At 39.8% G+C, this 13,937-nt stretch overlaps 1 protein-coding gene across 1 annotated transcript in view; it reads right to left on the minus strand.

Annotated features, from left to right (window-relative positions):
• Window positions 1-229: 229 nt before the first annotated feature.
• Window positions 230-13,937, minus strand: part of LOC129775211 (putative fatty acyl-CoA reductase CG5065) — a 41,098-nt gene continuing 27,390 nt past the window's right edge. The window contains exons 7-11 of the mRNA XM_055779609.1: window positions 1,866-1,986; window positions 1,064-1,366; window positions 861-993; window positions 536-793; window positions 230-478 (exon numbers count right to left, since the gene is read on the minus strand). Coding sequence (XP_055635584.1) covers window positions 331-478; window positions 536-793; window positions 861-993; window positions 1,064-1,366; window positions 1,866-1,986 — 963 coding nt within the window. The 3' untranslated portion in view covers window positions 230-330. The remainder of the gene's footprint in view (window positions 479-535; window positions 794-860; window positions 994-1,063; window positions 1,367-1,865; window positions 1,987-13,937) is intronic.

Below are 13,937 nucleotides of genomic sequence, written 5' to 3' on the forward strand. Positions count from 1 at the left end.
TGAAGGACAAATCACCGGTATCCTGTTGGTCACCAAATCCAGAGTCGCATATATGCGTTCAAGATCATTTCAAGGTTTTTCAAAATAGGGCGAACTCTCCAATTTTAGCTAACGATCATCACCAAGCTTCCAAGAAGATAGAGTTTGGAGACCTTGCGCATTATTGCATAAACCACAAGGCATGTGATATTTCAGTTTGAATCAATAGCCACAAACAAAATAAGACAGATGAACTGATGAACCGTGATACCTACTTGCACTATTTTACTACAGTAAATAAAACTCATAGAGAAATACTGCAACCCCTTTCGCGAAAAAAAACTAGAAATATTACAAAAAAGCAATCACTTTCATAACTTGTACTATATGGTTCAAAACTTTCTTCCAAGCAGCTCGTAACCGAATCGATTTTTTCAACAAAAAACGCCACATACATGCAATCATTATGAGTTTAGTAAATTGGTGTACTAGATACATCCTGAAATTGGGTAGAACATTATTTTAAAGTTTTCTGTTCTCTATGTGTGAAACTTACTTATACATATTGCTTCGACATTTATCTAACGAAGCAGGATTTTGTTTGAACAAATACTCGCGGAATCCAAGTACGTATCTTTCTATATATTCCTGCCAATCAATTGTGGACACGTCGAATTGAAATGTGTTCCTATCCTGGGGGCTCAAATGGGTTAGAAGATTCCTCACGTTGTCGTTGCGAAAGTGCCATTGAGCATTAGTAAAATATTGAAGGCAAGTCGCAGCTTTACTAAGTTTTATCTGAACGATTTTCATACTGGAAGAATAACAAATACATATTACATATGGGTTTAATAGATGAATAGTTGTAAATTATTGTTTACATAGGCTTCCGTCCAACCACTAGTGAACATGCATCTAATACTAATGCAGGGATAAAATGTGCAAATAATCCATGAACAAAGTTCAATGCCTTGTTTACGCGTAAGTTTCCGGTTGGATACCATAATACTCCTTCTACAAGATAGATAATATAAAGAAGTAAGTAAAGATATACATAATAAAAACAACAAAATGCGATACTAACCAACTGGATGTTTCCTCATGTTGTCAATACACATGCGCACGAAGGAACCCCATGTTATAGGGTTATCTATACCACTCGTACAGTTATAGACTGTAATATTGCGCATATTTCTCCTAGAAGCTGTGTGCCATGCAGCAGTAATCATAAGATTTATTACGAGATCAACTGGGATCAAATCCGCAATGCACGATTGTTCACACAGTATCGTTCTGAAAAATCCTTTGCTGACAGCTGAGACGATACCGGTTGGACCGTTGAAGTTATCGACCCAACCGCTCACGGGTTCCTTAAAACTGGATAACACTGAAAAAAGACATGTTTCAAATATGTTTATGTGTGTGGAATGGAATGTCAAAGCGAGTGGATTTTCCGATGTGTCCACGCAAATTGGTGTGATGACATGAAGTACATAATAACTTGTTGTGCCATTTCAATCTGCCAAACCATACATTTTGGAAATCCCAAAAAATGGACATCTTCTCAACATGAACCATTCATTGATCACGTCCGAAATGGACCCAAAGCCATGAAAAAGTGGGTTTTCTTTATAAAAATGTGCCATGCAACACCACAAAAACTGTATCTGCATCTCCCTATACTGCCAATGATTCACACGATTCTAACATAGTATCGGAGAGATGTTGCCCAAACTAATATTAAAAATAATTATAATGTCTTGCCAACCTTGGCCATAATTTATGTTATTATCTTGAACCGCAGAGTATGATCACAATTTTTTTAGAAATAGGAATTTTTGAAAAAAAAATATAAGCAATTGAGCAAGAAATTCACAGATATATACCTATGGACGGTCGAACAATGGAAACTGGTAAATCCTTCGCCTCTTTCAACAACATGTGCTCGGCCATAGCTTTAGTGAAAGTGTAACTGTTTGGTCTATTTCCGATAAGAGAAGGCGTTAGCTGGAACGATTAAAACACATTAAACGCACGGAAACACGGTAGTAAACTATGTAACAAGAATATAAAAAAAAGTTAATGCTAAAAGAATAAAGGTAGATAAAAACAAACAAAATATACAGTTTAATTTTTCATAAACTCTTTTGTTTTCATGTTTCGCATTAATATATTTCTAATTTAATTAATTATATGCTCCTAACATCTGACATTTCATTATTATTTTCTGGATTTTATGAAACAAAATTCAGGAAGACTTAAGAGAAAATATTGTTGTTTTCGCGAAAAAAGCGTGTTTGAAAAAAGATTTTGTAAGATTATGGTGGATGATTTTCAGATTTTGCCTTCTTTTTTGTATTATAGAGATTTGAAACAACAGCTCTGTTACGGACCCAACTTAGATAGCAGGACTAAAAACAAATTAAAATAATCAAATAGCAAATTTGTAGCGAAACGCGCATATGAAAAACAAAATAATGCCAGAAGGAGGGAACCACATGTTTCGTTTCCTTTTCTTTTCTTTGTTCTACAGGGTTTTCCATTTCGGGCTTCCGAAAGTATACAGCCCTGCACTGACAACCGTTTGACATAGCTGTCAACCAAAGCGTCATATCGTTAGTTGAATGTCTGCCATTTTACAATATGGGTCGTTTTAGCATCGCACAACGTGTTAATGTATCCGGTTCCGTGGTCGTGTATCCGGTTCCATGTTGCTCGTTCTCAGCTCTCTAGAGCACTGAGAGCACAAGGCAGACAATCGGAGATCCCCGTCCGGGATATCTTAGGTAGCCGTGATCCTGATCTTCTGCTTCATCTATACCTGTTCCTCAGAAACGCCGATGTCAACGTTTAATGATGTTTCCTTCGTTGTGTCCCTGTTTCATATCCCTCCTATTCAATCTATAAACTTTTACTTAGTCGCGGCAATACATACACACACTCTTTACAAATACACGGGCCAAAGGTTGTGCAGTCCACTGATGATTCAACAAGAGCCAAAGGTTGTACCGCTCATGACAACTCTACCCGAGCTGATGATTGCGCCGGCTAGTGACCATTCTATCCTGGATTCCTCGAGTCGAGAAGCCGCACCACGCTAGATATGGGGTACATACTAGGGGGACGTTGCTGATTAATGGTCAGCTGCATCCCAATAGGAAGTATTCCGTGTCGGGCACACGTACAGAGCATTGGAGACAGCAACATCCCAATTATGAGAACACTTGTAATACTAACTGTGGTAATCCCGATTCGGATAAGGTATAATATTCGGAGATTTGGTTTCCCAATCACTGAACACGTCTTACACTTCCGGAACTATCTTTATTCTGCCTTTCTTTTTTACAATTCATCTCAAAGACTACTAATATTTTATAATGAATAGCACATCTCCCTTTTCTTGAAATTTTATAAAATTAACAATGTTTGATCATTAAAAAAAGTTCGTCAACCACACCATTAGTATTCATTACTAGTCTAAAGCAAAGGAGCAAAACCAGTGTTGAGAGTTTCATTTTCTTCATCGCCAAATCCTGCAAAATCCTCTTCTTCGTCTATTGACTTTTCAGGATCGTTTTCATTTATTCGTTCCTCTACCGAAGTTTCAGGCACGTTAACGATCTTCTTCAGGTGAGCGACATTTCTTTGATATGTTACTCCAGAATTCGGGTCTACAACAGTTGCTCTTGGTCCTGACCGATCCACTACGGTAAATTTGGTTTTATTGAATGCTGTTGTTAATTTGTTTCTTGGTGTTAGATTCTTCATGAGTACAGTCCCCTTTGCTGATAATAGAAGTCTTCGCATGTCGTCGCATATCTTCTCGCTCCTTTCCTTTATGTTTGTTCAAAAAATCTTGATGTCGGTAGTCAGATGCAGGTGGAGTTGTCTCAATATCATCAATGGCTGGTAACTTGCTTCTGATAACACAATTCTGTTGGTGCTTTACCCGTTGTGGAATGAACTGTTGTGTAATACATGATTAAATAGTCTTTCAAATCTTTTCTCCAGTCTCTGCCAAGTCCGTAACTAATCTGCAATCGTTTTAGCAGTGACCTGTTTTGTCGTTCCACCAAACCGTTTTCCTGCGGCCAATGTGGAGCTGAATGGTTTAGAATAATACCATGAATCTTACAATATTCCTCAAATTCTTTGCCAATCAATTGTTTAGCATTATCCAGCGTGATGGTTTTTGGATATCCTAAGCGGGTAAAAATCTTGCTTAGGCGCTCAACAGTTTCAGAAGCAGTGATGCGATTCATGATTTCAACTTCCTTATATCTACTGAAATAGTCAATAATTACCAGTAGATGTTCACCTGAAGGAAAGGGACCCATGAAGTCAATGGCGATATCAACCCACGGCTTCGTGGGTAATTCTCTCCTGCTCATTGGTTCTGGTCGGCTCGGAAAACCAACCAACTGACAACCTTCGCATGCTTTGCAGTACTCCTTTGTTTGACGATCCATTGAAGGCCACCATGCTCGATCTCGCAACCGTCGCTTCATAACAGATTCTCCGGGATGACCTTCATGTGCCAGCTGTAACATTCGTTCCCTCAATTTCTTGGGAACCACCAGTTTATTACCTCGGATCATAATATCTCCTATAAAACCTAACTCATTTTGGAATGGTTCAAAGTGTTTTGTTACTGGGGTTTTCCAGATTCCAGCACGAAGACATTCTCTTACTGCAGAAATCTCTGGATCATCACGTGAAGCTTCCTCAATTTCGTTAACATCTATCGCCACAGATTCTTGAATTGCCAAAATCATGAACTTGTTGTCCTTTCCGAAGTCATCAGCACCATCCGAGCAAACCAACCGAGACAAAGAGTCTGCAATGTTTCCGCTTCCTTTACGGTACTTCACCGTGAATCTAAACGATTGTAATCTCAAGACTGGACTGAAAATTACTTCAAGTGGTTTATGATCAGTCTCCAGTTCGAATTTTCTGTCAATCAAATATTCTGAGAATTTTTCTACTGCCCATACCAAGGCCAAAGCCTCTTTCTCCGTTTGGCAGTAACGTTTTTCAGTATCAGTTAAGCTTTTACTAGCATAGCTGATTATACGTGGACAATCATCAGTGTGATCTGCAAATTGTACAAGAACTGCACCCAAAGCAACCGGGGAGGCATCAGCTACAACCCTTGTGCGGAAAGAATCATTAAAGAAAGCAAGAGTGCTAGCATTCGATATCAACTGTTTTAGCTTCTGAAAACTTCTTTGATGTTCATCCGTCCATTTAAATGGTTTGTTAACGCAGATTAGTTCTCGCAATGGAGCAGTGATTGTTGCTAAATCAGGTATGAATTTTCCAACATATGTAGCTAAACCAAGAAAGCTTCTCACTTCGTCTGAGGTACGAGGTTCACGAAACTTTTTTAAAGCTTGAATTTTCTGATCAGTTGGTCGTATTCCTTCAGATGAAATAACATGACCAAGAAACTCGAGTTTTTGGACTTTGAATATACATTTATCTTGATTCAGCATAATGTTATTATCTTTTAATACGGATAGAACTTTGGCTAGAGCAATATTATGCTCTTCTTCCGTTTCTCCGAAAATGAAAATGTCGTCAATTAATGACATTTTTACACCCGGCCAAAATTTGCTCCATAGTTTTTTGGAACATTTCTGGAGCGCAAGAAATTCCAAACATAAGTCTTTTGTATCTTGTACAACCCTTTGTACAACCCTTTGTGACATATGAAGGTTGTAATAAAACGTGATTCTTCAGCTAACTCAATCTAGTGAAATGCATCCTTGATGTCAAGCCGACTAAAGTATTTGGCTGTCTTCAAACTTGGAAGGAAGCTTTCAAACGTGGGCATCATATGATGTTCTCTCATGATAGCCTGATTGGCACGCCGCATATCTACGCAAAGACGAAGATCTCCATTATCTTTGACAATGGTTACCAACGGTGAAACCCATGGCGCTGCTCCTGACATAGGTTCGATGATATCTGCTACGAGTAATTGGTCCAGCTTCTCTTCGATTCGACTCAGGAGTGCAATCGGAGGACGTCTGATTCGCTGAGCTATTGGAGCAACGTCTCTGTTGATTGGAATAATCAGCTGAACATTTGTTATCTTCGGAAAACGTCTCGCTCCAACTGACACAATGCTGTGAACATGTGAACATGTGACACAACTAAGGGTTTCGTGTTACGGCCATACGCACGCAGAATCGTATTTGGGACTTGTTTCGGTTTCCAGCTTTTAACTCCTTGCTCAAGCATGCTTTGCCAAGTGCCTACCGGAATCAATTAGCATCTTAATAAGTACACCTCCAACGTTAACCCAAAGGAATTCATCTCCATCACCAATATTATAAATGAAGCTCGAACTATTTCCATTCTCTGTTGTTGATATCGCTCGTACATTATTTGTTTTAACTTTCTTACGAGCTGGATATGGAATTGGATCTTCATACCTACGTTTCGTCGTTGACCGACACACTCGAGCGAAATGTCCAAACTTACGACATTTTTCGCATTGCTTATTACGAGCTGGGCACTGTTGATCATTTCCGTAATGGTTCCTTTTTCCACATCGATAACAACATCCATTCGCTGGCTTGCCACTTCCATATATACGATTCACATTATCTTGACTCATACGTTGAACTGTCATTACATCACCGTTACCATTTCCAGCAATTGCTTGAACTTGCTGCTTAATCGATTCAAACGAAGTCATAATCCTGGATACTTGTGACAACGTAAGCGTTTCTTCGTGGAGTAATCGTTCTCTCAACTCAGCCGGTGCGTGGTAAATGATTTTGTCGATAACACGCAAATCTCGACTTTCTGCTTCTGTTTTCCCAAAATCGCATCTTTTGCTTTTTCGGTACATCGCATCAAAAACTTGGTCAATGGCTCACTTGTTCCCTCCGGAGTTATCGTTGGAACCATTTTACAAAACTCGTTCCGTTCGAACGAATCGTGCTGTTTCGGCGAGAAATGTCCATCTAGCTTTCCAATAGCTGTTTTAAAAGGGTCTATTCCCTTTTCAGCATCTTCTTCAACGTCTGCGCCATCGATCGAGTAAAACAAGTCCTGCAATTCGAGTCCGCCTTTCGCCAGTAAAAAGATTTTCAATTTGGTAGCATTTTTCTCTTCACTAGCAGCGACGATTACTTCGAAATTTCGTTTCCATCGCAACCATTCTTTACGAACTTGCGAATCTGGAAGATGACTGAATTTGAAGGGATTGATGTTCCAACTCTCCATCAGAAACGCTCAGTAGGCGACGGATTGTATGCTGAAAATTGTTTTTGACGTAGGACTACGTCTTTCATTTCTATACCGGGGTGTAAAATCAAAGTTTCGAAAACGAAAGCGTTACGCCGGAGACCGAGATTTTGAGCGTTAATAGCTCTTAAACAACCGAACGAAATGGTATGATGAACACTTCATTCGAAAGATAAAATGTCTACGCGTCATATACTTGCTACTTTTTTATCCAAAAACTTGTTTCAATAGCCTTAAAATTGCTTTCAAAATAGGCTATTGAAATCACCAATCGGTATATAAGCGAGCGCCGCTCGTAAACCCACTCAGTTATAATTGAACAGCGACTGGAGCATGTTGTCGCTGTTGTGATGAAGGTTACTTCATTTATCATGAAAGCGCTGATGAACGGTTTTACCAAGAGCCTGTTTGTACACCTTAGGCCAGAAGGGAATCTATCAGGAGGAGAGTGATGCCACGGTTCCGCTTGAAACATCGGAGCAGCCGACACACACACATACACGCGCGGAATCCTCGTTGCTATCATCGTTGCTGAAAAATAATCTACCAGTTCCCCTGGGAATTGAAAAATACATTCATGCGAAAGAGTTTATTTTAATGTTTTCTATCCATACAACACTGCAACCAAATACATTTGGTTTTGTGATTTTTCAATCAATCGCAATTGACAGGAAAGCTTCTATTATTTTTCCCCATCAGTAGATAATTTTCGTATCCAATGTTGGATGCATAACATGAAAAACGGAAAAATTTTCACATCGCCACAATCATGTAATTTTTGAGTAATTATTTGCTTCCTACTCATATAATGCTGCGACCAAATACATTTCGTTTTGGATTTTTCAATCAAGTGCAAGCAAACCATTTGTCATGACAATTGTCATGCGAAAATGCGAAAACAGAATAGAAACTGAGAGAGGTTGGCGTCGACATCATGCCTCATACCGTATGTTTCTATTCTGTTTTCGCATTTACGCATGACAATTGTCATGACAAATGGTTTCCTTGATCAAGTGTGATCAATGTAAGACCACGTCTTTCGGCAATTTATTAGAGGTGCAATGAATCTTAAGGAATTCCCGCTCTACGCGCACTGGCAAACGATGTTTACTCAACAATTTCTCAAGTGAGAAATGTGTGTTGTGAGAAAGGATTAGCGAACGCAAAAACGACAAACGGGAGAAAGAGATGTTTGGAGGTTGAAGAAAATTGGCAGAAAACATCTTCATTTTATCTTTCGAATAATGTGATTCATACCACTTCGTTTTGCCAGAAAGAGATTATTATTGCTCAAAGGAGGAATCGAGTCCTCCGAGGAAATAACCCAGCGCAAATTAGAGTCGCCTATCGATTGCGGCATTCGTACACAAATGATTTTATAATGCAGTTTCATCAAAGTGATTTCTTCGATATGGGGAAATATTCACTACATAATGTCATGTATTTCATATTCTTCATTATCAAATCCATATCCATGGCTCCTATCGGTATCGAATTATCATTGACACCACGATTTTCGCTAAATGCTCATTTCAGTTCGGCCTGCAAAAAACTTTTCTGAACTCTTATCCATCAAATTTGGAGCCCTGAAAAGGGCCGTTGATTATATGCTAAGCTAATATAGCACGCTCTCCACGGATACGATGGGCCAGCTGGATGTCCTTGGGCATGATGTGACGCGTTTTGCATGGATAGCACACAGATTGGTATCTTCGAATAGGCCTCCTGCAGCGTCATAACCGCGGAACTTTGAAAGCACAAATCGGTTTTGAAGTCCTGAGCAATTCCACGAATCAAATGCTGCAAAGGTAGATGGCGGATCAGCAATTCGGTCGACTTCTGATAGCGACGAATTTCACGCAAAGTTCCCGGTCGATAGCGATGTGGTCACACTCTTCGCGGCTGGTGCACTTATCCGAGCTGCTTTCGTGGTGCCTTACCACCGAAAGACTAACGAGCTGTGTGCTTGGTCCCACACAAACGAGTCCTCACGGTGCGAGAGTAGAGTAAGAAATGAACGAAAGCAAAGGAAGCATCATATTATAAACCATAAAAGTATAAAATGTAAACCCCACCCTCTTTATTATTTTCGTAGCTTAGCCTGAGAGAGAAACGAATAACATCGAAGTAAGTATACAGTAATTTATTTGAATCCGGACACTTTGCGTTACATTTAATATCATACCGCAGCCACAACATTTTATGCATGTTGAATTAATACGATTGATTAGTAACTATCAAGTAACTATCAGTAACTATATTAGTAACTATTAATCGCATAAATTCAACATGAAAAAAATGTTATGGCTGTGATATGATATTGAATGTAATGCAAAGTGTCCGGATTAAAAAGCGTCCGGATTCAAAAACATTACTGTAAAAGAGAGTTAACTCGACTGAAAATTTTTCAGTTCGGCCTGCAAAACGAAATTAATTGGAAGAGTACAGCATAATGCATAAACGTGAGTATGAGCTTCCCCATCTCACATTCCAATAAGATTAATGGGTTTCCAAGAGGGCGCGCTACATACGGATACGAATGATTTCAATAACCTGTTTTCGAAGCTATTATTAAGCTATTGAAACAATTTTTCAAGTCAATAGATAGCAATCATATAACTCTTGGACACTTTATCTTTTGTATGAAATGATCCGAAGCAGAATGAATCACGCTTAAAGAAGGGATGGATTTTTTCTTGGAATTTACTCAGCAAAAATAATCCCCTCGTCCCAACAATTAAAAATAACAAACGGCAAACAGTCTCATCAAAGTGATTTCTTTGATATGGGGATATATTCACTACATCATGTTATATATTTCATATTCTTCATTATCAAATCCATATCCATGGCACTTATCGGTATCGAATTATCATCGACAACGATTTTCGTTAAATGCTTCTTCAGTTCGGCCTGCAAAAAACTTTTCTGAACTCTTATCCATCAAATTTGGAACCCTGAAAAGGGCCGTTGATTTTATGCTAAGCTAATAGCACGCTCTCCTCGGATACTGTTCAGTCTGGGAACAAAGACTAGGTTGCGGTGGACTGTATTTTCGGGAACTTCTAAGCTCGGGACCAATTGGCTGAACGGGTGGAGCTCTCGTCGGGGATCGTGTTCGGATGCGGGTTGATTCGCTGGATCGGAAGCCTTGAGAAAGGCTAAATACTCTTCCGGAATGATTGCAGAGAAGAAAGATGGTAGAAAACTTTTACTCTAATACGTATATTTCTTTCTATCTCTACAACTCTTGTTTCTTCGGTGTTCGGCTGCTTCTTCGTTTGGTGTTGCTGCTTTTCTGTGATATTGTCGTCGCGGTGGTCGGTGTAAAGGTGATGATTTTCGGGCAGTGCACCTCGCTTTTATAGCGAGCGAGAATTGCGTTGTTGTTAATTTTCTCTGCTGTGGTGCGTAATTTCTTCGTTGGTGGTGTGGCATACGACGGGGGTTTTTCGCTTCCGTTAGGACGGAAGCGAAAAACTTGGATGTCACTTGTTGACTGTACTTCGTGCTACTTTCGTTTTATTGCACAGCGAGGGGATAATTCATCGCCGGGAGGATGTTACTGCACTGATATTGCTGATGTTGTTTTGCTGTTCGCTGCGTAGGGTTATTTTTGCTTCGTTATCGACTCATCGGCACATTGAATTTGCACTTTTTCTTCCGAGAAGCTTTTTGCACACAGCTTCTTTCGCGCACTGTTTTGTTTTCGTTGTAATCTATCGGAAAAATCTCCACACGTCCTCGGGAAGGGCACTCAGAAGTTCCAAATCCGGTTCGTCAGGACCATGTTCAGTCTGGGAACAAAGACTAGGTTGCGGTGGACTGTATTTTCGGGAACTTCTGAGCTCGGGACCAATTGGCTGAACGGGTGGAGCTCTCGTCGGGGATCGTGTTCGGATGCGGGTTGATTCGCTGGATCGGAAGCCTTGAGAAAGGCTAAATACTCTTCCGGAATGATTGCAGAGAAGAAAGATGGTAGAAAACTTTTACTCTAATACGTATATTTCTTTCTATCTCTTCAACTCTTGTTTCTTCGGTGTTCGGCTGCTTCTTCGTTTGGTGTTGCTGCTTTTCTGTGATGTTGTCGTCGCGGTGGCCGGTGTAAAGGTGATGATTTTCGGGCAGTGCACCTCGCTTTTATAGCGAGCGAGAATTGCGTTGTTGTTAATTTTCTCTGCTGTGGTGCGTAATTTCTTCGTTGGTGGTGTGGCATACGACGGGGGTTTTTTTTATGTTCATTATGTGACCATAGCAACGCAAAAACAACCTCAACGGTTTTTTTACCTTTCCGTTCCAATTCAAATCGACGGCTTGAGCTTATTTCTACTTCAGGTAGCGGCTTCACGCCTTTCCTTGCTCACGTGCAACGGATTCTGTTCTTTTCTGCTCACATGCAGCGGCTAACACGCCTTTTTTCTGCCTTTACGCAGCGGCTAATGCCTTGATTTCAAGCAGCGGCTCGACGCCTGTCCCTGCTCTACAGCAGCGGAAATAACCTTTTTCTGCTTATTGCAGCGGCTGTTGCCTATTTTCTGTTACCACAAATTTTTAACAGAATCTTAGAAACTGTCACTTCGTCTTTTAATATGTGCTCGCTCTTACCTTTAAAGTGCGAAGAGTACGTTTCCGCTCCTCGTCGCCAGATGTGGTAATCCCGATTCGGATAAGGTATAATATTCGGAGATTTGGTTTCCCAATCACTGAACACGTCTTACACTTCCGGAACTATCTTTATTCTGCCTTTCTTTTTTACAATTCATCTCAAAGCCTACTAATATTTTATAATGAATAGCACACTAACCTCGAGCCGACCGCGAGTAATCGGTTACATATTACTAACATAGATAATAAGAAAAACTGTCAAAATATTGAACTCCGGCCCCGTCAGGCTAACGCCATATGAGCCTTGATAAAAATATATATTTTGGAAAAAAAAACGTGTTAGTTTTGTTAAATTATACTATACAAATGATGAAAAACCGGCAAATGTTTTTCGAGCATTACGGACGGATTTTGGTCGTCATGGACATCCTACAGAGCACACAATCGCTAATGTAGTGCGTAAATTCGAACAAACTGGATCCGTAGCGGATATTGTGAAACCTGTGCATTATCGTAATGTGCGTTCAGCCGAAAATATTGCTGCTGTTGCTACCAGTGTGGAGGATGACCCGAATGTTTCGATTCCACGACGTGCTCAGCAATTGGGCTTGTCAAACACATCATTGTGGCGAATTTTTCATTTGGACTTGCACCTACATCTATATAAAGTTCAACTGGTACAAAAATTAGAGCGTGGTGACCATGGAATGCGTCGGGCATACGTCGATTGGGTGAACGAACAACAGCAGCAAAATGCTGAATTTTCGCATCAAATTTTCTTCAGCGATGAGGCACATTTCGAGCTCAGTGGCTATGTGAACACCCAAAATTTCCGTATATGGGGCTCAGAAAATCCACACGTGATTGTTGAGAGACCATTGCATCCGACAAAAGTCATTGTTTGGTGCGCATTATGGTCTGGTGGAGTCATCGGGCCGTATTTCTTTGAAAATGAGGACGGCGAGACGGTAATTGTGAATGGTGAGCGCTATGGCCGCATGTTAACCGATTTTTTTTTTGCCACAAATTGAAGATATGGATATGGATGACATGTGGTTTCAGCAGGACGGCGCCACGTGCCACACAAAACGAACGAACATGGCCATATTGCGAACGAAAGTGGAGAGTGGCGCAAAGCGGTCAAAATTTGAATTTTTCGAAAATCGAAAAATCACCCAATTTTGATGACAAATGTCTCAATGAAACGTCTAGATCTAGTGTCATCTCGAAAAAAAAATTGTAAAAAATCGATTTTCGGTTTTCAAAAAACTCAAATTTCAACGCCTCCAAAACTAATAAATGAAGTTCGAATGAGCTAATTTTTTTGCAAAGGGTATAATATCGTGCAAATCAACATTTCGCAGCAAGTTCCGAATGAAAAATCGACATAACTATTTTTATTGGTACCCAAAACCATACGTTTCGTTTCGTATTCCGAAAAAAAATCTATGTCTCAGAGTGTCGATTTTTGACAAAAGATTTTTTTTAGATGACACTAGATCTCGACGTTTCATGCAATTTTAAGGCATCTGGCATCAAATTTTTTTTTTCGAAAACCCCGATTTCCCCCCTTGGGTGATTTTTTGATTTTCATAAAACTCAAACTTTGACCGCTTTGCGTCAGTCCGATTGAGCTAATATTTGACATAGGGTTGTTTTTTCGAGGTGGTGAACATTTTTTATGAAGTAACTTTTTGAAATTAGAAATAACCATTTTCATTGGCACCCTAATATACACTATGTCCAATTTCTATAAGACCACCCTGTTTCTATTTTGTTACAACACAATCAGTTAGAATTTCAACAAGATACATTCATACAATGTTGAATGCTTAGAATAAAGTATATTTAACGTCAATTTCTTTCAAAAGAGTTATTTGTTTATTTCTTATGCTTAAATATGACAATTTCTGTTGTCCAGACGATGTTTTAAAGAACTCTGCCATGACGTTGATGCAAACCTTTGGGGTAACACGTATAGAGTTGTGGTGGCAAAATCAAAGACCCATCGACCCTCACCGAACAGTACCCGGAAAGGATAAATAGCATTATTGAGGGGCTCTTCCCGCAGCATGAACCGACGAGTTGGCCAC

Source organism: Toxorhynchites rutilus, chromosome 3 (assembly GCF_029784135.1).
Source record: "Toxorhynchites rutilus septentrionalis strain SRP chromosome 3, ASM2978413v1, whole genome shotgun sequence".
Taxonomy (NCBI): domain Eukaryota; kingdom Metazoa; phylum Arthropoda; class Insecta; order Diptera; family Culicidae; genus Toxorhynchites; species Toxorhynchites rutilus.